General features: G+C 39.7%; 1 protein-coding gene across 2 annotated transcripts in view; it reads right to left on the bottom strand.

The window, feature by feature from the left end:
- The window catches only part of EFCAB14 (EF-hand calcium binding domain 14), a 44,038-nt gene that overhangs the window by 4,924 nt on the left and 12,726 nt on the right, over nucleotides 1-26,388 (bottom strand). Inside the window, exons 4-10 of one of the 2 annotated variants that reach the window (XM_004025736.5) lie at nucleotides 16,484-16,582; nucleotides 11,721-11,831; nucleotides 9,484-9,588; nucleotides 8,250-8,441; nucleotides 6,691-6,777; nucleotides 4,398-4,509; nucleotides 3,207-3,332 (exon numbers count right to left, since the gene is read on the bottom strand). In XM_004025736.5, the coding sequence (XP_004025785.1) occupies nucleotides 3,207-3,332; nucleotides 4,398-4,509; nucleotides 6,691-6,777; nucleotides 8,250-8,441; nucleotides 9,484-9,588; nucleotides 11,721-11,831; nucleotides 16,484-16,582 (832 nt within the window). The remainder of the gene's footprint in view (nucleotides 1-3,206; nucleotides 3,333-4,397; nucleotides 4,510-6,690; nucleotides 6,778-8,249; nucleotides 8,442-9,483; nucleotides 9,589-11,720; nucleotides 11,832-16,483; nucleotides 16,583-26,388) is intronic. The other variant, XM_019017989.4, reaches the window with a different exon arrangement.

Raw genomic sequence — 26,388 nt, 5'->3', positions numbered from 1 at the left:
GAACCCTCACACATTGCTGATGGGAATGTAACATGGTATAGCCACTCTGGAAAAGTGTAGGAGTTCCTCAAAAAGTTAGGGCTATCATATGACCCATTAATTCCATTCCTAGGTATATATATACTCAAGGCAAATGAAAACATATGTTTACATAAAAACTTGCACATGAATGTTCATGGCAGCATTATTCTTAATAGCCCAAAAGTGAGAACAATCGAAATGTCCATCAACGGATGAACAGACCAAAATGTGTTAGGTCAACAGAATGGAATATTATTCAGCCATAAAAAGGAATGAAGTACTGATACATGCTCCAACATGAATAGACCATAAAAACATTATGCTAAGTGAAAGAATCATATTGAAAGAAAAAGCACACACAAGGCCACATACTGTATGATTCCATTTATGTGAAACACCCCAAATAGGCAAATCCATAGAGATAGTGATTAAGAGACTAGTGGTTGCTGGAGACTGGCAGGAGAGGGGACTGGGAGTGACTGTTTAATGGGTACAGAGATTCTGTGAGGGGTGATGAAAATGTTCTGGAATTAGATAGTGGTGATGGTTGCATGACCTTGTGAATATACTAAAAAACACTGGATTAAATGCATTTTAAAAAGGTGAATGTTATGGTATGTGAATTATATTTCAATAAAAAAGAAGAACCAGAGGAATTATCTCTCCAAAGTGCATGCTCTCTACTTTTTAAAAATCAGTAAAAAGAAAAAGAGCAATATTACCAGTTGATCTGTATCTTTTTTATTTCAATGGCAATATTGAGCCAAAATGATTAGAGAATGTCTATCAATAGTTTCTTCTGGTATTTTCTCAAGGGCCTCATCACAAACACTTAGGAAGGTCAGTTATATACATAACTTTTTTTTTTTTTTGAGACAGGGTCTCCCTCTGTCACCCAGGTTAGAGTGCAGTGGCATGATCACAGCTCATTGTAGCCTCAAACTTTTAGGCTCAGGCTATTCTCCCGAGTAGCTGGGATTACAGGGTGTGCGCTACCACGCCTGGCTAATTTTTGTATTTTTTGTAGAGTTGGGATTTCACTATGTTGCCCAGGCTGGTCTCGAACTCCTGAGCTCAAGCCATCTGCCTGCCTTGGCCTCCCAAAATGCTGGGATTACAGGCATGAGCCACTGCACCTGGCCGTATATACATAACATTTAAAAAATACTTGTGTCCCCATAATCAAATAGAAGATTTAATATCTAATACCAAAGAAGGTCAATGAGCTTTATGTTTCTTTAAAACTTCCCAAATTCCTTTAATTTCATCATTTATTCCACACCATACCTAGGTAAAATAGGCCTCTTGATGTTTGGTATTCAGGAAGAATAAAAATAGCTTGAAGGGAGGGAAAACAGTTGCAGTGCAAGGTCCAGTCCATCAAGGAGCTCCTATAAACAAGCTTCTGAATAGGGCCCTACTCTCACTCCTACAATAGGTGCAGCAATGCAGCTAATAAAATGTCAAAAGCTCTCTGAAAGGCAGGAAAGCAGTGGGACACTTGTTCCCAATGCCTTACACCAAGTGGCTAGCTGAAGAGTCCTGTTTTTGTTTTTTTTTTCTTTTTTTTTGTGGCATGAGTTTATACAACATGCTACACTACACACTTGGTAGCAGTATTCAAATAAAAATATGATTGCTGCCTCAGGTCATTCCAAAAGTATAGTCATCCAAAAGTATTTAAGGCCTATGCTGAGGACTGAAGCATGAGTGTTAAGACTGCTATTCCTTACTCTGACCTAATAGCTTTCCCCCATTCATTCTCATCAAATATTGATTTAACAATGGAAAGTGGCAGGAAGCTTGTGTTCCCATTAAACACAACACTTTCCCTCCTCCCCAGAAAACAGAAAAAAAAAAGTCAGGAACAGGGAAGAAAAGTAATCACATTTAAATGGTGATATAAAAATTTAAATCTTCTATGCTTTAAGCATTTAATTGCAATGTGTAGGTAACTCATTCATTTATTTAACAAATATTCAGGAGTACCAGGTACTGTGCTAGGTGCTGGGAGTAAACAAGACATAGTCCTTACCCATAGGAAGTTATATTTTGTATCTCCCCAGGAAATTCCAACAGAGTGACATGTGCTAAACAGGGGCAAACAAAATTTAAGAGCACACAGGAGGAGCCTAATCCAGTCACTGGAGGTAAAGAAATGTTCCTGGTAGAATGGTATCTAGGCTAAAGAGAAGAGCCAGAGGAAGGTGTGGTGGACAGGAGCAAGCGATTTGCCAGGCAGCCAGCTAATACAAAATCGGGAGGCACTAAATATCACCATGAGGGATAGAACATGCACTGCTGGAAGCAGTGCAAACACATTTTTCTGTGAATCATATCCTTTGTACTAATATTTTGCTGATTTTCAGTAAAAGGGTCCTTCATTTTTGGAGGGCCCTGACAAACAGGGTCAACTTTTACTTTATTTTACTAATCTCATGGTATTGTATTTGCTTTTATGCCTTCTCCATTAGACTGTAATATCCTTGAAGAAAGAAAATGAGACCATATCTTATACTGTATTCTTATTGCTTAGCACTAGGTTTAATGAGGCACTCAGTGAATGAAGACCCTAAAAAACATTAACAGAAAGACAATATAGTACACTGGTTAAAAGTGCAAGCGTTGGCCAGGTGAGTTGGTTTGTGCTTGTAATCCCAGCACTTCAGTAGGCCGAGGCAGGCGGATAACTTGAGGTCAGGAGTTCAAGACCAGCCTGGCCAACATGGTGAAACCCTATCTTTACTAAAAATACAAAAAATTAGCCGGGCATGGTGGCACACACCTGTCCCAGCTACTTGGGAGGCTGAGGCATGAGAACTGCTTAACCCTGGGAGGCAGAGGTTGCTGTGAGCCCAGATTGTGCCACTGCACTCCAGCCTGGGGGTCTAAAAAAAAAGCACAAGCTTTGGCATCAGACTGTCTTGGTTTGCATTCTGTTTCAACCAATTATTTGCTGTGTGGACTTAGGCAGTTTCCCTATCAGTAAAATGGGTATAATACATAAATACTTATGTTCATGGGATGGTTATCAGGATTATATGACATAATGCATATCAAGTATCTGGCACTTGATATCTGCTCAATAAATGTTAGATCATATATATTTTTGACAAGTGAAAATAAACATTAAAAAGTTATTACTTTGAACATTCCCATTACTACCCCGTGGTATAAAAATTTACCTTCAGTGCTAGAAACTCCTGGTAGGGAGATAGGTCTTAGTTGGGCAGCTTTCTCAACTGGGTCTCCAAGAAACTGTGAAAATTTTGGCAATGCTGATGGCTTTGATGTGAAACTCTCTACTTGCTCTGTAACAAATACATATGGTTTTATTTAGTATTATTGAATCTAACACCAAATTAAACTAGTATCAAAGGTCACCTTTTAGGAAAATTGGATATACAATTAATTTAGAGAAACATTTGAAGATAAAGTAGCATAGTGACTATGTGAAGTTAAAGGCTTGGATTGAGACATATTTGTGGGCAAGGGAACACCAATCAGTATTATATTATGTTAAGGTTTGCAGCAGCAGTCCCATTAGAAGATCTTACAGTACAAGCTAGCACTAAACATGTTTAGATGGTAAGAGCTTAAGCTGTCAAGTGACAAGAACAGTGGCTGGATATCAAAGATCTTGACATCCTGGGAGATGTGCTTTAAACCCAGTCTAGGGGTATGTGCCACCCGCTAAGCTGGTGCTAAGAGTGCAACCGTAAGATGATGTAGCACAATGTTAGGACAAGGCATTCCACCACAGTTCTGTCTCCTACTAAAGGAGAATTCAAGAGAGTTTGTACTGCTTTTCTAAAATAGAAAAATACTTGTGTGGGGGAAAAGGTCAAAGCTAACACAGTCCAGTGCCTTGGTTATGTCCTCACAGGGTCTAAATCAGTGGAGGCTCATGTATCTGCTAATATTGATTAGACAGGTCCATACCTAAAGCCAAAGACCCTTCCAACCCAAAGATCCCATCGTTATTTTTGTTAATGATTTTCAGAAGGACGAATATTTATTTTTAAATACATGTTATGCACTTACAGAAAGGAAAAGACTCCCATAAACAACTTTTAGGGCTGGTTTAATATACTCTATGACAGTAACATTTTTGCCTATAATTGGATGCAGACAGCATGGAGAATTCTATTTCCAGCTAAACATTACCAATTCTTCCCTTAATAGACTAGAGTACAAATCATGTACAAAACGGGCCTTTTCTAAATGAAAGCAAAGTGTATCAGCTTCATCTCGGTGCGTTCAGGCATCACTCGCTTGGTGCGATCAGTACTGCTGGAACACCTTCCCTGCTCCCCGTGTGAGAGGCAAGCTGCTCAAGCCTCCATGAAATATTAAGAAGCCGGCTCTGCTCTCACCTTCATCGGCAGTCTCTGGAGGCCTGTTGCTCTCAGGTTTGTTTGTAAGAGCACTGATCAGCTGGAGTTTCTCTCTTAGCTTGGATACCTGAGAATTTGAACTATCTTCTTTCTGCACAAAACAAAGATTACAGAAGGTTTAAGGTGGTAGTAAGACTTCATCTAAGTGTCCACTGTATTCCCAGAGCCTGTTTAGCATGTAGTGTTTGACCCTCAGTAGGTTCCCTATAAAGACAATAAAAGAATGAATCAACATATACTGGTGATGTCTTTGGTCCTCAGCACTGATAAGTATCTTGCTGGATTTGAAACCATTAAGGGAACATTATGCTACAGATGATCTGATTCACTGTGAACATTTGGTTGATGGGGGAAGGAATGCATGTGTCAGCAGTAAAGGAAATGTACCCTTGCTCAGGTGCCTATGCGACACCCATTTCCTAAATGAGCAGGATCTTGTTTTCTAGGAGCTATTTCACACTAACTAAATAACTTTCCAAAATATCTTGCTTCACCTTGTGACTAGACCACTTTAGGCAGAATTTCACGCTCTTACCACCTTACAAAAAGAAGCAATTGAACAAAAACAAACCACAAGTTTTCCCCTATCTTTCCTCTGTTTCTCCCTGGTGATGAGTCAACTGGTGGCAGAAACTGTTAAGACATAAAGAAGGAGCTGTAATATTTCTAATTCAAAGTCTTGCTTGCTCATATCTTTTAAAAAAGTTTTTTCGCCCATACCCTGCCTCATTCCCAGGAGTATCAAGAGTGGCATATACAAATACATTTAATTATAAAAAGAGAGACATCTGGTTTCTATGAGGCTCATTTCTAACAGCTTAGATGAGTGTGAAAGGTCCTGATCCTATGTTTAATTAGAACACCAACTCATTACACATTTATTTTATTATTGATTTACTTTTCTTGTATAAGTAATTGTTAACTTATCTTGCCCCATCTTATTTCTACTCTAATAGTTACTGTATAGTAGTTCACTCAGTTTATTTAGGGAGCTAAAATATGAACACATGTAGTGAAAACTAGGTACTAAATGTTTGAAGAACTAATGGTAAGGAGAAATGGTATCTGGTTAGGATGTTTGGATGAGGTAGGACAAAGGAACTGATACCCTGCGATGACAGTTAAAAACAAAAAAGGCCTGAAAGTAAAGCCATGATGAAATTTATGTATACGTGTGTACTAGTGTGTTCTGATATTTATTGTTAAAATGTGAACTGTGGCTGAAATTGCTACTACTTTCTAATAGAAACCACCTATTAGTTTTTTTGTGCTCAAAATTTACATCTGGCTCTTAAGTTTTTCTGTCTTCTCTAGGTGAGGTTTAAAAAAAATCTGCAGAAGCAGTTAGAAAACTCAACAAAAGCTTAGCTTATGATGCATTAAAACCTTAATATATTGTGACTTTATCTAGATAATATAAAACTATTAAGGAAGGAAAAATAAAGATATAAAGCACTACATCAAAAGCTGCCTTTACTGTGTGGTTCCAGTTCCAGTTCATTTTCTCTGAACCTCAGATCTTCCCAACTTCTCAAACATAATATGCATTTGAGATGGTAATTTAGTCACTCAGTCATAATCTTCCTGGCTTTTCCTTTATCTTAGCCCAGAGTTTAACACTCTAATCAGAGAATACTGTAACCACACTTTCTTTCCTGGAATATCAAAGCATATCATAGATTGCTGTCTTGACAGTATGTCTAGGAAGAACAAAAAAGGGGAAGGTACAAGGTGAAGGGAACTGGCTGAGGTTTAAATGGATTATGAATACATAGAGATTGCAATACAAAAATAGGAAATAAATTTTAGATTAGACACCATTTTTAGATTATCTCTGCCTCTGTCCCCCATCATTAGTACAGATAACTTACTGTCTTAGCGTAAAAGTCATTTCCTTAAGGGAAGCCTTCTTGATCTTATCATATCCTGTATTTGTCCTTTATAATACTTATCATACTCATGATTCATGACCTGTTCAATTATGTGTTAACGACTTTCTGACTGACAGGACTTTGAGCTCCACCACAACAGGGGTCACATGTCTGCCTTGCTCACTGTGGTCCCCCCAGCTCCCATTAAAGTGTTTGGCACAGGGTAGGTGCCTAAAAAAGTATTCCTTTATTCACTAACATACTAATTTACTAATTGCTTTGTTTTGAAGTTTCAGCACATGAGAACAAAAGTAAGCCCTTTGAAAAAGTAGCAGTAGATCAAAAGCACAGAGATGCTGCTGCATTTACTTTTACTTCAGGGTAAGCCTCCCATTATTTACCTTTATGCTTTGGATTTTTACTGTATCTGTTCTGTTGGTGACTTGATCCAAAGACTCTCTTTTCAGAGTGGCAAATCTATCACCCATCTTAAAGGGCAAAACAAAAACAAACAAACAAAAGGAAGATTAAAGGCAAACATTAAAACTTGAACATCTAGCACTTTTAAACAAATTCGTCAAACTTATTTAAAGGATCTCAGAACACTCTCAACAGAAATTGCAGAGGAGTGGGAGATGGGAGGAGAGAGGGAGAAAGGCCAGAGACGAAGTTGAAACTAGTGCTTCTAGCTGTTTCAGTCACAAACTTTAAGGCTTTGAAGGATAAAAGGTGGTAGAACTTTTACTCAAAATACCATGCTGAGCACGATGCTGCTCTAAGAAACAGTAGGACAGATGGATACTATTACCTATTTTCTCTGCTGGAGAAATATAAAGTAGGGGGAGAGGGCAGAGACAGTAAAGAGAGTTTAGGAGTGGTAAGTTTTCACAATAAGCCTTGAAAACTTTCAAGGCATAATACTCATCATCCAAAATTCTTAGCCAACCTAGTTTAGCTGAGTTCAAAAGGGCTTCGTAAAATAAAGCTCCTTTAATCTTCACAGCTTTGTAGTAAATTATACAACCCTGTAAAGCAGGAGGGGGAACAGGTCTTCCAACTCCACCCTTCAAAGCCAAGTCCAGGCAACTTGCCAAGGCTCCACTGTGGCAGAGCCAGTTCAAATGCTGCTTTCCATGAACCAGAGTTTGACTTTATTTGTGGGCTTACTTCCAGCTTTGGTGGTTACTTGAATTTATGGCACAATTTCCTGTATTTGGTTTCTATTTTTAAATATATGCCTGTGTCTTTGCTATATGAAATCTTTAAGGGTGGGGGCTGCAGTTATTAAAAAAAGAATCCATGTGGATCCCTGCACAAAGTTTATGTGAAACTGCACATTTTATTCACAACAATATGAAAACCAGTAAACCGTGCACAGTCTGCCAGCATCAGTGACTTAGTAGGTTAGTTTCCTTACATGTAAAATGAGGAGGTGAACTCAATGACCTCTTAAGTTGGGGAGCTGATCTGACCTGATCTGTTTCCTGACATACGCAAAAGGTTCCCCTTAATATATAGACAGCAGGATAAATATGAAAGCCAAGTTCAGGCTTAAAGAAATGATAAAAGATTTTTGGTTACTATCATTTTCATGGCTCCCACCCCTAATAACTTAAAAAAGAAAAGACCCAAAAGGCCCTCGGAAATACGTGCCAGCACTTCCCTACCAGATGGCACACTGGTAACATGACAGTAGCCTTGTCATCTCTGCCAACAACTAGTGGTGAGGCCTTGGTAAGCGACTCGACCTCTCCGCATCTCCCTCTCCAAATCAGGACAAACACTGCCTGGCCATTCACATCACACAGCTAGTGTGAGGATTAAATGAGACACGGATTAAGCACAACACAAATGTGTAGCCTCTCAAATATGCCAGAAGGCTGTTCTCAAAAGGTGGTAGAATGTTATCCATGCACAGACAAAACACACTGCATGTCACAAAAGATCAGAAAAGGCTTACCATGCTGAAGGACAGGTTTGCTTTCTTTTCTACCTTGCTCATAGCAACCACATCGCTTTCTATCAGGTTGACTCTCTGGGTAAGATTACTGACTGTCTTGTTCATTCCCTCGAGTTTAAGATCATTCTGTCTCTGGTACCCCACTAGGGCACTGTTTACCTCCTCTAAAGAGTTGTGAAGGTACAGGATATCCTAGAGTGGAAATAAATAAAGTTATGGAATCCACTAAAGACATAAATTAGACAAGCAGGCCAGCAGCACCGAACAACCATTACTATGTCAGGTACTGAAGTAAACTCCTTTTCCTGGTTTTGACCATCAATCGTCTGTCTTTGCTTTGTCCCTCGCACTCTAAATTGCTCCTTTTGGAATTGTTTGGCCTCAGCTAGACAGGAGGGGGAAAGAGGCAAGAGGACTACCTACATGATTCACTCTTTGGTCCCAGAAAGCTGAGAGCTTGGGAATTGATTTCCCCAATGTTTACCTCACCTGCTGGAGGAAAGGCTTGCTGGGTTATTAAATGAAAGGTCCATTAACCTAATTTGTCAGAACAAACCTACCTCAGGAACAATACCGATTACTGAATTGGCTCATGTAACAATACCATAACAAGTAGTGCATTGTTTAGTATAAGATTCAATTATTTTTACTGACATCCTCCAGTACTGATTGCTACTTTAAAAAGAATGATAACTATAGGTTTTAAAGGGCATTAAACTCAGGACAGGAATTCTTCTGAGTGAAGATTTCCTCTATTCTCTTTAATGTGATTCTGAACTCAAAGTCTTTTTTCCCCCTCTTGCCTTTTCGTCTTTAGACTTTAGAAAATCCTGATTTTCAAGGATATGCTTTCTAACATTCTTAGAATTTACTGTGGCTCAAAATAGCCATCACTCTGGATTACTTAGCTATCCATTCATCTTTAACCTGCCCAGATAGCTATTTTTTCATAAAGAGTTTCAGGATAATCTGCTCATTCTATGTCTTTCAAGATAAGAAAAGGAATTTACTCCACTGACTGACATGCAGGGAAAAACTGCAAAGTGCCAAAGAAGGGAAAGGACAGCAATATGGATCCCCGAGATACCAACACACATTCCTCTCTGCTCAGCTCCCAGGCAGGCAAATAAATACAGGATGCACCTGCTGAGACACCAAACACTAAGCCCAAACTATTTGGCTGCCTCTGCAGTGCACTGTGGTCACAGGGAGTTAAGCCAGAGATAAAAAGCACCTGTTTCAAATTCTCACTGTGGGTTTTATTGTCAAGTTCTGATGTGGCTGAAGGTGACGGAATGATCTGGTTGCTTCCAGGAGTCTCTTTCAAGAAGTGCTGATTCTGTTAAGAGGAAAGAAGTTTAGTGTAGGCAACAGGAATTATTAGGTCTACTTAACTATCTGAGATTGTCCTAGAACATTCTAGCCTCCCCCAGAATGCATCCACAGATTAATCAGTAAGTATTGCCAGGGAATGTACAGGCTAACCAGTCCTGTGCTAGGTTCTGAGAGAACCCAGCTTGAGCATGCACTAGGCCAGCAGCACCAAGATTACATCAGGGAACTAAGATCCTCCTAGTCTATTTCTCAATCTCTTAAAGGAATGAACTCTCTAGAAACCATTTCTCCTTTGCCCCATTGCCTGTGCTCCCAGAGAAACTATAGCATCACTGTAACTTTCCAGGGACCAACTCGGTCTCAACCTGGGACAGTGTCATTGTTTCCACTGGACTCAAGAGCTTTGACATTAAAAAGGCAGCCAGTCATGTAACCACTGGCTTGGGCATTTAGCATAACCACCAATCATGTGCATTATTAGTTTTTCCCTTATAGCATTATGCTAAGTAAGACTTACGTTTGAGGGTTATCTTTCCTTTCCCATTCCCTTCCCACTGCTCAAGTTTCTTTCCAGAGACTGAAGTATAACATGTTTATATACACTTTTCCTTTAGTGAGGAAAACTTTGCATGGCTTAACCCTTCAGAGCCCATAACTATGACTTATCTAGCATAAAGAATGACAGTAGGAGGATTACCATTGGCAGCTATGGAAATTTAAAAGAAGCAGATTTAATTATAACAGAATGCAACTGGTGAAAATAAGTTGTTTTCCTTGAAATCTGAAATCAACCCTGTTTTTATAAGAAAACCAAAAGGCAACAATAAAGAAAAGGAGGAGAGAAGGAGGGGGGAATCCATGGTTCTAGAAAGCAGCAAATTTTTTAGTTAGGAAAAATTATTTTAGAAAATAGTGAATTACTTGAGAGCATAATCAAGATATTAAAATAATAAAAGAATTGCTGAATTAGAGGGGTCTTTGTTACTATGGGTCACACAGTTACTCAGCGGCAGTTAGAACCAGAACCAAGGGTCTGGACACCCAGATCAATGTTTTTTCCTCTGGGTTAGCCCCACTAAGTAACAGTGAGGTGTGCCAGTCCTGAAGAAAATGGAAAAAAACTCTCTTCTAGAGCTCTCTAATATAGCCCAGGTCTCCTTGGTACAAACTTCCCAATTTAAACTTGAAATTCTGAAGCTTGCAAAGAGCAGGTGGGGGTGGGAGGGCAGATCCAGATACTGGCAGAGAGACCAGGGAACTTTTGTGTGCCTTGAATAGTCCTGATTTCAGATGAGTTACACATAACTCATCTCCCCAGCAAGATGGCAAGGGCTGCACCATCCTTTTTTACTCTTCATAAATCCTTCACGGGGCTGTCACCCATTAAGTGATTGATTAAGGCCTCCAAATGACTGCAGACAGCTTACATCTGCAGCAGCACTAAGTGATCCAGAGATATTTGAAAACAATTCCTAGGCACTGGAGGGGTTTGCTTCTGTCAGTTATCTGTTGCTGCCTAACAAATTATCCCAAAGCTTTGTGGCTTAAAACAACAACAATTAAGTATTTCTCATGATTCTGTGGGTTTACTGGGCTCAGCTGGGGGTTGAGGGATGGGGGTGGTGCTGTTCCATGTGTTGTAGGCTGCATTTAACTGACAGCCTGGCTGGAGCTGGAACATGCTAGACAGCCTGCCTTTCATCCACGAGCACACGTTTCAGCATTTGGGAGTCTAAGAGCCTTGCTCAAATTCCTGATGCACAGAATAGTGAGAAATAATTACTTGTTTTAAGCCACAAACTTCTCGGGGTGCTTTGTTATGTTGTAATCAACAATGAGACACTTTTCCACTTCCCTTTCCTTCTTTTCCATTTTCTGTCCTACCCATTCCATCCTCAGGAACTGTGTCTTATTACCTTACCTCCTCCAGTACTATGTTTGCAAAAGATTTGGCTTTTAATTCTATCTACAATAATTGCTTTATTAACAAATTGTAGAACAATCAATGTATACTGCTTATTAGATCTTTTGAACAGATGCATAGCAGGGCCTTTTCAGATTAGTGGAAAGTTGGCATCATGACTCTTACACAAAAAAGGGTGAGCAGGAGCATGCTGACTTGCTGGGTCTCCTTACCATATCACTCTGCAGTAATTCCATCGTTTTCTTGTGTTCATCCACAGTTTTCTGTAGTGCTTCCACAGCAAGATGGACACTGTTTAAAGTATTGCCAATGGAAGCTACACTCTGAATGGAAACATATAGGAAGGTGTAAGAAAGCTTTAAGAGACAACTGATATGCAATAAACTGTACATATTCAAAAATGTATAATTTGAATGTTTTGACACATAAACAATTGTGAAACCAGTACTACAATCAAGATAATAAACACTCATCACCTCTAAAAGTTTCCTCATGACTCTCTGTAATCACTCCCTCGCCGATCGTTCCCAGGCAACCACTGATCCACTTTCTGTCACAATAAATCAGTCTTCATTTTCTAGATTTTATATAAGTAGAACCAGTGAGCAAGTAGTGCTTTTTAAAGTGTGGCTGCTTCTACTCAGCAGAATTGGGATTCATCCATGTTGAGGCTACTTGGCAGGCTGCCGAGCAGCATTCCATTGTGTGGCTCTATCATAGTTTATCTCTCCCCCTGCTCATGGACATTTAGGCTGTGTTCAATATTTGACTATTACAAATGAAGCTGCTATAAACATTCGTGTTCAGGTCTTTATGTGGACTTATAGTCATTCCCCTTTATCATATGCTTTCTAATCGCCATAATACCTAGCAGGTGAATGGCTGATCATATGGCAGGTCTATGCTTCACTTGTTAAAAAACTGCCCAACAATGTTCTAAAATGGTTATGCCATTTTACATTCCCACCAGCAGGGAATGAGAGTTCCTGTTACTCCATATCCTCACTAATATTGGTACAGTCATTCTTTTCAACTTCAGCCATTCTAATGGAAGTGTATATTGTGATTTTAATTTACATTGCCCTAATGAAACACTGCCCTAATGAAAATCGGTGTTTCTGATTAGTTCAAATATCTTCAAACTATGATTACATGTAGTGTATACTGAGATAATTAACAGGACTCTTTCTCTATCAATCAAATAAGTAATTTTCTTAATTTAAATGATTTTTCCTAGAGGAAAACCAAATCTTCCCTAAAGAAAAAATATTAGTTTATAAATCTGGAACCCAGGGATAAGGTTCTCTCACAAACTGCCTCTGTCAATCCCTGCTGTGGGAAGGCAGATGGCCAAGCTAACACAGTAGACTGCCACTTGTTAGGAGCAAAGGACACTTCGAGCAAAAGTGGGAGGGAACCATATCTGGCTTTGGGAAACTCAATACTGCAGAGATGAAAAAAAAGTAGAATCCTGTCAGCAACCACTGAATAGGGATATGAGTAGTGGCTTACTTTGCTTTCATTAGCCCTAAAAAGCCCAAGTAGACAGGGAACTTGGAGATATAATTCAGAAGCCATGTTTTAAAAAAGGCCTGTCCTAAGGGAACATCTAAAAGGGTGTTACTATTCAGTGAGTTTTGGCCTTTTCAAGACATGCTGACAGCTTTACAGTGCCACATTAGTATTTTTAACCAAGGTCATTTTTATTACACTGATATCCAAGAATCCAAGAGAACACGAGATGACGTTAAAAAAAATTACATGAGATACAATAAAGTTAGGTATTTGGGATGACCTACCACTTCAAAACTGAGCCACTTGAAAGAAACACAGTGCCTGGCATGATAAACACACAGATTTGCAAAGAGACAACACACTGGGTAAAAGTATCTAAGCTGGTTTGCTATCTATGTAAGCTCTGTTGCTATCTATGTAAGCTCTGAATGCCTGTTACAAAAGCTACAGGCATTCAAAGACACCTACTGTTTGTGAATCCAATCCTCACTGGCTGGATGTATGAACCCACTGGGATGCCAGAAGATAGTAAGCTCTTGTTTAAGGATTTTTTTTTTCTTTTCTTTTTTCCCCTAAGGAAGCAGCTGACAGAGCCATGTGAACTCTGGAGCAAAACTCTGAAACTAGTATTCCCATCAACAGCAAAGTGCCTGGTACATACTGAAGGAAGTTCCACAAATGTTTATTGAATGAATAAATTCAAGAATAAACCAGTTTCCTTTTCTGGTACCAAAACAGAGATATAGACCAATGGAACAGAACAGAGCCCTCAGAAATAATACCACACATCTACAACCATCTGATCTTTGACAAACCTGACAAAAACAAAAAATGGGAAAGGATTCCCTATTTAATAAATGGTGCTGGGAAAACTGGCTAGCCATATGGAGAAAGCTGAAACTGGATCCCTTCCTTACACCTTATACAAAAATTAATTCAAGATGGATTAAATACTTAAATGTTAGACCTAAAACCATAAAAACCCTAGAAGAAAACCTAGGCAATACCATTCAGGACATAGGCATGGGCAAGGACTTCATGTCTAAAACACCAAAAGCAATGGCAACAAAAGCCGAAATTGACAAATGGGATCTAACTAAAGAGCTTCTGCACAGCAAAAGAAACTACCATCAGAGTGAACAGGCAACCTACAGAATGGAAGAAAATTTTTGCAATCTACTCATCTGACAAAGGGCTAATATCCAGAATCTACAAAGAACTTAAACAAATTTACAAGAAAAAAACAAATAACCCCATCAAAAAGTGGGTGAATGATACGAACAGACACTTCTCAAAAGAAGACATTTATGCAGCCAACAGACACATGAAAAAATGCTCATCATCACTGGCCATCAGACAAATGCAAATCAAAACCACAATGAGATACCATCTCACACCAGTTAGAATGGCAATCATTAAAAATCAGGAAACAACAGGTGCTGGAGAGGATGTGGAGAAATAGGAACACTTTTACACTGTTGGTGGACTGTAAACTAGTTCAACCATTGTGGAAGACAGTGTGGCGATTCCTCAAGGATCTAGAACTAGAAATACCATTTGACCCAGCCATCCCGTTACTGGGTATACACCCAAAGGATCTAGAACTAGAAATACCATTGACCCAGCCATCCCGTTACTGGGTATATACCCAAAGGATTATAAATCATGTTGCTATAAAGACACATGCACACTTATGTTTATTGCGGCACTATTCACAATAGCAAAGACTTGGAACCAACCCAAATGTCCATCAGTGATAGACTAGATTAATAAAACATGGCAGATATACACCATGGAATACTATGCAGCCATAAAAAATGATGAGTTCATGTTCTTTGTAGGGACATGGATGAAGCTGGAAGCCATCATTCTCAGCAAACTATTGCAAGGACAAAAAACCAAACACTGCATGTTCTCACTCATAGGTGGGAATTGAACAATGAGAACACTTGGACACAGGAAGGGGAACATCACGCACTGGGGCGTGTTTTGGGGTTGGGGGAGGGATAGCATTAGGAGATATACCTAATGTAAATGATGAGTTAATGGGTGCAGCACACCAACATGGCACATATATACATATGTAACAAACCTGTACGTTGTGCACACATACCCTAGAACTTAAAGTATAATAAAAAAAGAATAAACCAGTTTCCTTTTCTAATGCAAGACTGTGAGAGCTGCTTCTGTACTAATGGCTACAGAAGCCTATCATTTCCTGAATTGGCCCTAGGAACAACGGCAAGAATCTGGCCTCATCAGAGTTGTCCCTACCCCCCTTTTTTTCCCCCGAATTTGTAAGTAGATGGCCACATTGGACAAGTAGCAAATTATGGAGACTGAGCACACACAGATGGTGTGGCTATGAAATAGCAAATTTTGTCTTCGCTTATGGCTTAGAAATTTCTTGCTCCTTTGTGGAAAGAATTCATATGCTCATAGACCCTGGCACATAATCTGATCAAACTTAGCACATATTTTTATAATTCAAAGATCCTAGATTTGATATCCACCGTTTGGGGAATCCCTTCTTCCATTTCCTGTGTCAGGGGATGATGTTCTTTATGTTTGAATTAGGCACCTCTTCTGCCTTCCTACCCCTATCCACTCTTCCCGTCCATCTCTAAGGATCCCTGAGTACTATTCATCTGGTTGGTCACAGCTCACTGTAGCCTCAACCTCCCAGGCTCAAGTGATCTTCCTACTTCAGCCTCGCATGTAGCTGGGACTACAGTTGTGTGCCACCATGCCCAGCTAACTTTAAAATTTTTTGTAAAGACGAGGTCTCCCTATGTTGCCCAGGCTGATCTGTAATTCCTGGGTTCAAGTGATCCTCCTGGCTCAGCCTCCCAAAACGTTGGGATTACAGTCATGAGCTACCATGCTCAGCCTCCAAAGTGATTTTTACCAATATTATACTCCTAGCAGGAGCAGGAGTGTTTGAAAATTTCCTTCATTCCACATATCCTTGCCAACACTTGTTTCCTGAATTTTTAATTTTTGCATTTCCCCAGGTCATCTTTTTTTTTTTTAAACTTTCTTAATTATGGAAAGTAACAGAGATTTAGGGTAACTATCATGTACAATTGGTCTGCTTTGATGAAGATATTGTGAGTGGTGAACTGAAAAAGCAAGCTGAAAAGCGAACCCATATATGCTAACACAAGAGTGCCAGCAGAGCAATTCTGGGACTCAGAGAGCCAAATAAAAAGGTATGAACCCATATAAATCACAGCTGAGATAACCTGTTGCAAATTAAAGGCCTAACTAACCAGACCAAAACAAAATTGTTCTGAATTCTTTAGGACACAATGATACACTCCATTACTGCCCTCTTGGAGCAGCTGATTTCAAATGCTAGGCTTTCAATGAAAACTTATAAGAAGCTAGAATTATGGCAAATAGTACCCACACATGGCACCTACCTTCTGAAGTCTCTGTACCCACACATGGCACCTACCTTCTGAAGTCCCTCTACAGTGGTAGGCAGGCTAATCAAGTCTGCAGCTGACTTAACATTGGCTTTGAGGTGGTTCACTGCAGAAGTCAACAGAGAAATCTGAACAAAAAAGAGTAACAAACAATGAAAACAAATGAGAATTTGTAGAGGACACGTTACCTTCACAAACTCTATGGTTGGTGATGTCAAGATAGTCTAGGATTTTATGTGTTTCTGCAACCCTGTCAGCTCACAGAAGTAAAGGAGACAGTACTTTGGATAGAGTTGGGATCTGGGAGGCAACAATAATACCCCTTCTTTCCCTGCCCAATTTGAACACTAGTGTCAAAGAGTAAAGGCAAGTGTTATTCTTTACCCTGTCCTGGCAGCACAAGATCCCAAAATCTTAAATTACTCAAAAGATGCTGTAATTATCACACACTCCTTCAACAATTGGACAGGAAGAAAGCTAATGATGAAGGATCACTTCAAAATTTCATTTTGGTAAAATGTAACACCTCAGTAATTTACCAAACTTTTGTTCCTGCCCAAGTGGGAACATATAAAGTAAAAGCCCATCTCACAAAATACAGTCTACAGGAACTGCACTCTGACAATTTGAACAGCACTTTCAACTACTTGGGGATTTGGTTTTGGTTTAAAAATGTGACTAATATTTCCAACTCAATAGCTCAACCAGAGCACTACTTTGTATCCTGAAGGGGCTCAATAAATACTCACTGACTCACTGACTGATGCAATGTATGTATTAAAATAGGAATTTAATCGAAATAAAATGGGGCTTCCCTTCTGCTATTTAGGCATAGAATTCTAAACATCTAGACTTCGCTCTTGAATGGGAACTGGGGGAACCTGTGTAATAGTCAGTTTCAGGCCGCAGAGACAATATTCTAAAAGCTTTGCAGTTTGGCTCAAAACACTTGAAAGATTCTTAGTTCTAAACCGCTTTCCTATTCTAAATTCTAGGATGAGAACACAGATCTACCAATAACAATTATATTCAGAGTGGCCTCATAGGGTACCCACCAGTTCTGGGCACTTGTTATGGGCCAAGCACAGTGGTAGGCACTGGGAGGTGTAAGACAAAACAGAACCTGATTCCCTACTCATTCCTTTAGCAAATGTTTGGCATCTCTGTGCCAGACACTGCTGCAGTCATTGTGGAGACAGCAGAGAGGCAAACAAGACCATGAAGCTCTGCTCTCATGGAGCATACAACCTAGTAAAAGGTGACAGAAAAACAAAGAAAAGAAATCAGATTGTAATAAGTACTATGCTAAGAATTTTTTCCTTTCTCTCTTTTTTTTTTTTTTTTTTTTTTGAGACAAGTCTTGCTCAGGCTGGAGTACAGTGCAGTGATCTTGGCTCACTGCAGCCTCTGCCTCCTGGGTTCAAGTGATTCTCGTGCCTCAGCCTCCTGAGTAGCCAGGATTACAGGTGCATGCCCCTACGCCAGGCAAATTTTTGCATTTTTAGTAGAGATAGGGGTTTCGCCATGTTGGCCAGGCTGGCCTTGAACTCCTGGCCTTAAGTGATCCACCTGCCTTGGTCTCCCAAAGTGCTGGGATTACAGGCATGAGCCACCATGTCCGGCTATGCAAAGAATTTAATTTAAACAAAGCTCCCTGAGTAAGTAGTAGTAGCTTGGTCTGAGACAGGGAGTCTGGTAAGGAGCCTGGGAACTCGGGAACTCAAGTTCTCTTTTCCCTCTTTTCTTTTAGAAGGCAAAAGTTCAGAGGCTTAAGATGAATTTTCAGCCACTCACTAATAAAACAAATACTACTGGACCCTATTATTCACCACTGGTGAACAACACAGATGTCAGGGATCCTGTGTTTACATTTTAGTGCAAGCAGACAGACACTTTTATATAGAAAAATATCAGATAGTGGGAAGCACTAGAAAAAAATTAAAATAAGGTAACTTGACAGGAGTGACTGGGTAGCAACTTTTAGACTGATCGGTCTGAGGAGGCCTCTGTAAGGAGATAAAATTTAAACTGAGATCTAAATAATAAGAAAGAATTAATCATATGAAGATTGGAAGACGCCTATTTCAGGGAAGAGGGAACTGCTAGACCAAAAGTCCCAGTACAGGAAAGAGCTTGGCATATTCAGAGAACAGAAGTTTAGGTGGCAGGATCTCATAATGTGTGTGTGTATGTGAGAGAGACAGAGAGACAAAGTAGGTGGTGAGGCCAGTTGTGCAGTAAAGTGCCAGAACAGGCAGGACTCTGTAAACCAGAACAAGCACATGGGTTTTACTTGAGGTGTGATAGGCAGGGGTGTGTAAGCAGGATAATTACATGAATGGAGACACCTTGGAGGAAGACTACTATGGCTGTCAGTAGAAATGGAGAGACCAGTAAGAAGGCGATCTGTGTAGTCTCGGCAAGAGATAATGGTGGTTTAGACTTGAGTGGTAGTAGAGGTAGTAGCAGAAGTAGAGATGATACGATTTGCTGGGACTGGGTGTTAACAGTGGGGAAGATAGAAGAATTAAGGGAACCTCTTAGGTCTCTCACCTCAAGGAGCTTTCAATATAACTGAGAGACAAGGCAAGAGTACGTTAAAGAAACAATTAAGCATTAAATGTGATACTGAATAAAGTTCTGAGAAAAGGATATCAATGCAAGCTGAAAGAAACAGGCTTCGCTGAAGTAGGACTCAAATTGGACTCTGACAGAGAAGTTAGAATTTTATACATAAAAACCAAGCAGGCATTCTTTCTAGGTTAGAAGGGTGAGGGTGGCATCGGGGGATAGGGAACACAGTATGAATAGGCTCAGGAGTACTTTCTTTTCATAGCACTTTTCAAAGTGACAATGATTTGTTTAGGTGGTCATTTGATTGAGGTTTCTCTCTTCCACAAGACTATAAACTCCACATGATCAAGGACCATGTCTGTTTTACTTTCCACAATACCCGTGATACAAAGACTGGCATTTGTTGAATGAATGGCTGAGAATTAACACTCTGTGTCTGGGATGGACATTGAGAAGGCTAGTCTAAGCAGAGTAGAAGACAGAGGCCAGGGGGGTAGGAGATAAGGCTAGATAAGTAGTGAATTTATTCTTTTCATCAGTAACTGGGTATAATAATAATAACAACAACAACTATTTAACAACTATCTTATAAGGATGTGTGATGGTTTCAAAATATGTCTACAAATTCTTTGATAGTCTTCTTCCCTTCAAGAGGTGAAACCTACTTCCCCTTCCCTAGAGTGTAGCCTGACTTAAGTAACTTGCTTCTAGAGAACAGAATAAAGCGGAAGTGACAACTGGCAACTTTAGAAATTAGGTCACAAAAGGTCCTATGCCTTCTTTGCTCTCCTTGGATTAGTCACTCTGGGGAAGGGAGCTGCCATGCTGTGAGGACACTCGAGTAGCCCCAGAATGACAAGTCCATGTTGGGAGGAACTGAGGCCTCCTACCAAAAGCCATGTGAGTGAGGAACCTCCAGCCCCAGTCAGACCTCCAGGTTATAAAGACCTGGATGACATCTTAATTGCAACCTTAGAGATCTTGGCCAGAACCAGTCTGCTAAGCTGCTCCCAAATTCCTGACATATAGAAACCATAAGATACTAAATGACTGTTGTTTTAGGCCACTAAGTTTTGGGGTAATTTGTAACCAAGGAACAGATGATCAATACAGGCTATGAGAATTAAATGAGACATATAATCAAAGCTCTTAGCATAGTACCTGGTACAGATGAAATATCAAATAAGTGACAGTTCTTTAATAGTGAAATTAATAAGCACTAAAACATGCAATTCTCCATAAGGACTCCAGAATAACCAGACTAACCATCAACATTGTAACTCTGTTCGTTTAAAAACAAGATGGGTGAGAAACCTCAGTCCACAGAGATACTCTCAGCAAACCATAAACTTCCTAAGAGAAGCAATTACATTAAGGAGGTTTTCACTCATGCCTTTAAAAAGATATGAATGATATCCAGGTTTGAAAAGGACATATAGAAACAGGCATTTTCATGCACTGCTTATGGGAGTATAAATTAGAGAAGACTTGTAAGAAGTTTATCTAGGAATATCCATCAAAATTTGAAATGTTTATATTCTTTATTTTAGCAATTTCATTTCTAGAAATCTTATAAAATAGCTCACGTACATGATATATTTTTTAAAATAATTTTTCCTTATTTGTAACAGCAAAATACTAGAAACAATTTAAATGTATATCACTAAGAATGTGCATATATTCAGTGGAAAAGCAAGTTGCAGAACATATATTGAATGACCTTATTTATTTACAAACACACACGCATGTTAACCCATAGGCTAATTCACACTAAAAACTATTATGATTTTGTAAATAGAGAACTAGGAGGATGCAGCCCACATTACTGACTGGACACCTATGGGAGCATGAGAGAGAGAGAGAGAGAGAGAGAGAGAGAGAGAGAGAGAGAGTGTGTGTGTGTGTGTGTGTGTGTGTGTGTGTGTGTGTGCCTGTGCATGTGAGATGGGAGCACAGAGATGGGAATTGAAGGAAAATTTTCATAGGATTTCTGTATGTGTTTTATAGTTTAAACCTTATATAAGAATCCACTCACAAATTACTTAAGAGATTTTTAAAAAGACAAAAGATAAGAAAGAAATACACACACAGGAAAAAGACGCCACATAACTTTGCAAAGGGTTTGATGGGTTTTCTTGGCTGACCCTTTCTTCCATGCCCTCACGGGGCTTTCCGAGACCACTGTAACATGCCCAATCATAAAATGCTAGGAAGGGTTCCTGCCCCAGGTATGTTTTCCTTAGTGCCCCAAAGTATGTACACAGTTGGTTCAAGATCAGTTTGAAGGGCAAGACTATAGTTATTCCTAATACTCTATCAATTATGTGGTTACCTTTCAGCCACCTGAGGGGACAAACTCCTTCCTCCACTGACAACTGGCCAGATCCTAAAGGAAGAAACTATTCTTTGGGTAAAAACTCTTCTTCCAGGTACTGAAAGTTCCAACCTCCTGAGGTTATGGCAGAGTGCATGGCTAATCATAAGTATCTCGGGAATGGCAGTGGTCTCACAAAAAGCCAGTGTGACTGGTTGGCAGCTGCCGTTTCACCCAAAGTTAAGAAGCAGCTGAAAGCCAATGCCAGCAGGATCGAGTGAGGTGCTGCTGCACTTTTCTCTGTGCTGCAAACACTCTATGCCTAGTGTGACACTCTATGCCTAGTGTATCAGCTGCCTCACTGCAAAAGCATGCTCTGGAGAGCTGACCATTAACTTTCCAGGTACCAAACATCACTTAGGTCTTCTTACTCACTTATAAAACCTGGATCACCTACTGTTCCCTAGGACTTGGCTATTTAACCCATAAATTACAAAGCTGGATTCCATCTTCTAGCATTTCTCTCTTCAGTAAAATAATGCCAACATCTGTGGAAAGCTATAGCAAAGCTTATATATGTAACTAAAATGGAGATGAGGCACCCTCCCATTACTTTCTCTGGAATTGCTCTGGCCTCTAACAGATGCATTCTAGAATGTCAGATCAGATTCAGGCATTAGAAAAGTCACACTTTGGAATTCAGAGTCTAAAAAGTTGAATTAAATAGAACCCATTAAGAAAAATCCATATTCCAGCCAAAAGATGAGTCATGACTTTTATGCATATTACATGACTTTTCATTAGAAAAATTAAAAATAGCTACAGTAGACCATTTGCTTAATACATCATTTTATACTATAAAGTTGGAAATGCTGCTTTTTTGCTTTGGGGTTGAAGTTAAGTGTCCTTTAAATAGTAAAGAAAAAGTTATTAAAACAGACAATCATCAACGATGAGTGATTATTAGTCCTAGCAGGGACTCAGCATCATATCCTTTCAACTTTATCTACTGAGCACCTACTGAATCCTACAGGGGCTACCAAGATGTAACGCAGCATGGGAAGCTGGAAAGAAGAGAGGCTTCCAGGACTTGAATATTTTACTTTTAGTATTGCTACACAGCTGAGTAACTGTGGACAAGCTACTTAACTTCTTTGAACCTCAGTGTTCTTAACTGTAAAATGGAGAGAACATCTCCTACTTCATAGGACTGTAGAAGCCAAGAAAGGAGATCACATGTGCAGTGCACCTAATAATGGCTGGCACAAAGAAAGCATTTAATGAATGGCTGTTATCGTCAATACCATCATCGTCATCATCATCATTGTTGCCATCGTTTTCTTTATCATCATGCTTAAGGCTTAGAGTACAGTGTACACCTTTCTAGTGCAATTAGAAGTATATGCAAATAAGCATCACATAACGTATTTGGACTGAGTGCTAAAAGAGAGCTACACAGAGTACTATAGGAGAAGGGCACTCAAGGTCCTTCTTGATACGGCTCTTGCTGACTTACTTATCTCTGGCCTTTTTTACCAAACCATACTGTAGCTATAACGAGTGACTAAAATTCCCTGAACACACCATGTTTTCATTCATCTATACTTTTGCACATATAGTCAATTCTCATTATTAGTGGTAGTTATGTTCTAGAAAACTTGCAACAAACATTCAATTAGTGAATATTGAACAACTGTTCCTTGGGGAAACACAGGTTAGGTTCCTGTGAGTCCTCTGCTCATACTTTTTTTTTTTTTTTCAGACAGAGTCTTGCTCTTGTCGCCCAGGCTGGAGTGCAATGGCACGATCTCAGCTCACTGTAACCTCTGCCTCCCGGGTTCAAGTGATTCTCCTGCTTTAGCCTCCCAGGTAGCTGGGATTACAGGTGCTCGCCACCACGCCTGGCTAATTTTTGTATTTTTAGTAGAGACGGGGTTTCACCATGTTGGCCAGGCTGGTCTTGAACTCCTGACCTCGTGATCCACCCACCTCGGCCTCCCAAAGTGCTGGGATTACAGGCATAAGCCACTGTGCCCGGCCTGCTCAATTTTTTTAAACTAATCAATACAATACATAACCTTGTTGTATATGTATTTCTGTTTAAAGACATCTTATTTAATGCATATTGTTGACTCATTAGCATTGAACCCACAGCCAGCAGAACCATAACCCATGCCTGAAAGAAGCCTATCTAACACATGTATTTTTTCCATAGGGAACATCACAGTCTCCTTGCACTTTGGAACAATAGACAACACGTTAGCACTATGGCTGAGGGACATTTTTGAACATGGAAATCACCAAAAACAGCACAAAAATATAAAAAATATGGCATTAAATATATTGTGAAAAAGACACTGTTTACAATATGAGAGCTGAATCAAGAAGGCAGCATGTCACCTTGTTCAAACTCAGCTGTAAATATGCATGCTGGGTGACTCAAATTCCTTGCTGCTCTGCATGTGTTGATGAATGACTGCAAAAGTGCCACAAGTATAGATTTTGAGATTACAAATAAATTTAGCAAGTACAGAATTCATAAATTATGAGGATCAACTGCACTAATGTTCTACCTAAAATATTCTTCTCTCTTTCTGTAGAATTCAGCTGGCCAACTCCTATTTGCCCTTCAGGACTCAGTTCAAGAGCTCTAGGAAATCTCACCTGGCTCCAATCTAGGTGAGATACATACTTAAAAATGCCCTCACAATACTCATTTGGACCTATTTCTTTTTGCTTATCAGGCTGCTTTACAACTGTTTACTTTTCTATTTCCTCCATCTGATTATAAGATCCTTGAAGGAACTGGGGGCAGTGGCTCACATGTGTAATCCCAGCACTTTGGGAGGCTAAGGTGGGAGGATCACTTGATCGCAGGAGTTTGCAACTAGCCTGGGAAATAGTGAGACCCTGTCTCTATAAAAAAAAAAAAAAAAGAGAGAAAGAGAAAGAAAAAAAATTAGCCAGACATGGTGGTGCATGCCTGTAGTCCCAGCTGCTCCAGAGACTGAGGTGGGAGGATCACTCGAGCCTGGGAGGTCGAGGCTGCACACTGAGCTGTGACTGCATCACTGCACCCCAGCCTGGGTGACACAGTGAGACTGTCTCAAAAAAAAAAAAAAAAGGTCAGAGAGCTTGTTTGTCCATTCTGTTCTGCCATGTGAGGACACAGCAAGAAAGTGCCATGTATGAAATAATGAGCCTCCACCAGACACCAAATCTGCTGGTGCCTTATCTTGGACTTCCCAGCCCCTGTTGTTTTTAAGTTACGTAGTCTAAGATATTTTTTTATAGCAGCCCGAATGGATTTAGACAGAATCCAAAGCCTAGCTCCATAAAAGCAGCTAGGTAATTGTTGAATAATGTCTTCAAGGAAGGAGACTCCCTATAACAGTCAAGAGGGAATGAGTATAAAACCAGAGGTTTCATGAATAAAACAGAAAAGTAAATTAGATTTCAACTACTAATTTAAAGCTTTTTCAAGGGAAGATTTGATTTTAACTTTTTTTTTTCAAACTAATGGCTTTTTTTTCCAGATTATATTAACTTCAACTTACATTGTGATAAGAACAGTTCTCGTTAAGTGATATAATAACACTTCTTGTTTGAGCCAGTTTGAATTGCTTCTAAAACAACTGCCACTAAAAGCATCTTAAGTGACAGTTATGTTTAGATATGGAAACATAGTTAAATATTACTTTAATTTTTCTACCTACTTTGGTTTAGGACAGATGCCTCTGACTTCAACAGACCATCAGAGATGTGTAACATTAATTTTAGAAAACCACTCAGACAGAGAGTGCTGAGCTCCCTTAGGAAACAACACAAGTCTCTGCTTTCCCATCACCAATGCTCTGGGCCTGCGCTCATGGTGAAGTCCTCTGTTATCAGGCTGGCTTCATAAGTCAGTCCCAGCATCTTTGAAGGCATATTGATGCTGAAATGGAAAGGGTTTCACTGCAATCTCTTCCAGTTTCATAGATGAAGCCCTAGGACAGAAGCAAACTTTCCTATTTATAGCAGGTCCTTGAATAATATTTTGTCCAATGTCATTTGGTTATAACGTTGATGGGAAAAAAATCTGACTCCTGGCTGGGGCCACTGTCTGTCTGCATGTTCTCCTCATGTTGGCATGGGTTTTCTCCAGGTACTCCCACATCACAAAACTGTGCATGTTAGGTTAGTTGGCATGTATAAACAGTCCCAGTCTGAGTGTGAGCGTGTGTACGAGTAAGCCCTGCGATGGGGGTGGCGTCCTGTCCAGGGCTGTTTCCTGCTTTGTACCCTAAGCAGGATAGGCTCTGGCCACTCATGACCCGACCCTGCACTGAAATAAACAGATAAATATTTTACTTGCTTTTATTCATCTTTTGTAAATGTATGTATCGCTCACATTTATTTCAATGTTGAATATTAGATGTGTTTTGGTCTTTATCTAGAAGTGTAGTGATTTTTTTTTGTGGCCAGAAATGTGCCCTAGGAATTTAACTTTTTTTTTTCTTTTTTTTGAGACAGTGTCTTGCTCTGTTGCCCAGGCTAGAGTGCAGTGACACGATTACAGCTCACTGCAGCTTCAAACTCAAAGGCTCAAGCAATCCTCCTGCTGCAGACTCCTCAGTTGCTGGGACTAAAGGTGTATGCCACCATGCCCGGCTAATTATTTTTATTTTTTTCTAGAGAGAGGGTCTTGCTTTGTTGCCCAGGCTGATCTGGAATTCCTTGGATCAAGTGATTCTCCCACCTTGGCCTCCCAAAGTGTTGGGATTACAGGTGTGAGCCACCACACCTGACCTTAAGTCTTGTTTATATTAATTAGCCTATGATAAAACTGGTTTCATTATATGCCATTTACTTAAGTTTACAGTTTCCAAAAACCTATCAATGACATTGAGATTTACTGTATCTGCCTTCTCAGGTGCTTCTTGCATTAAAAATAATGGCAGGCTAAGAATAAAATGATTATTTTGTGTCTAGCTTCCTGGTTAAAGAGAACTCAGAAACCAACATATGTACCAAAGATTTGAAAATCTGTGTTTTCTCCCACCA

Source organism: Gorilla gorilla, chromosome 1, assembly GCF_029281585.2.
Source record: "Gorilla gorilla gorilla isolate KB3781 chromosome 1, NHGRI_mGorGor1-v2.1_pri, whole genome shotgun sequence".
NCBI classification, from domain to species: Eukaryota; Metazoa; Chordata; class Mammalia; order Primates; family Hominidae; genus Gorilla; species Gorilla gorilla.
Note: the sequence above shows the minus strand (reverse complement) of the source record. Positions and strands in the feature narration are given on the sequence as shown.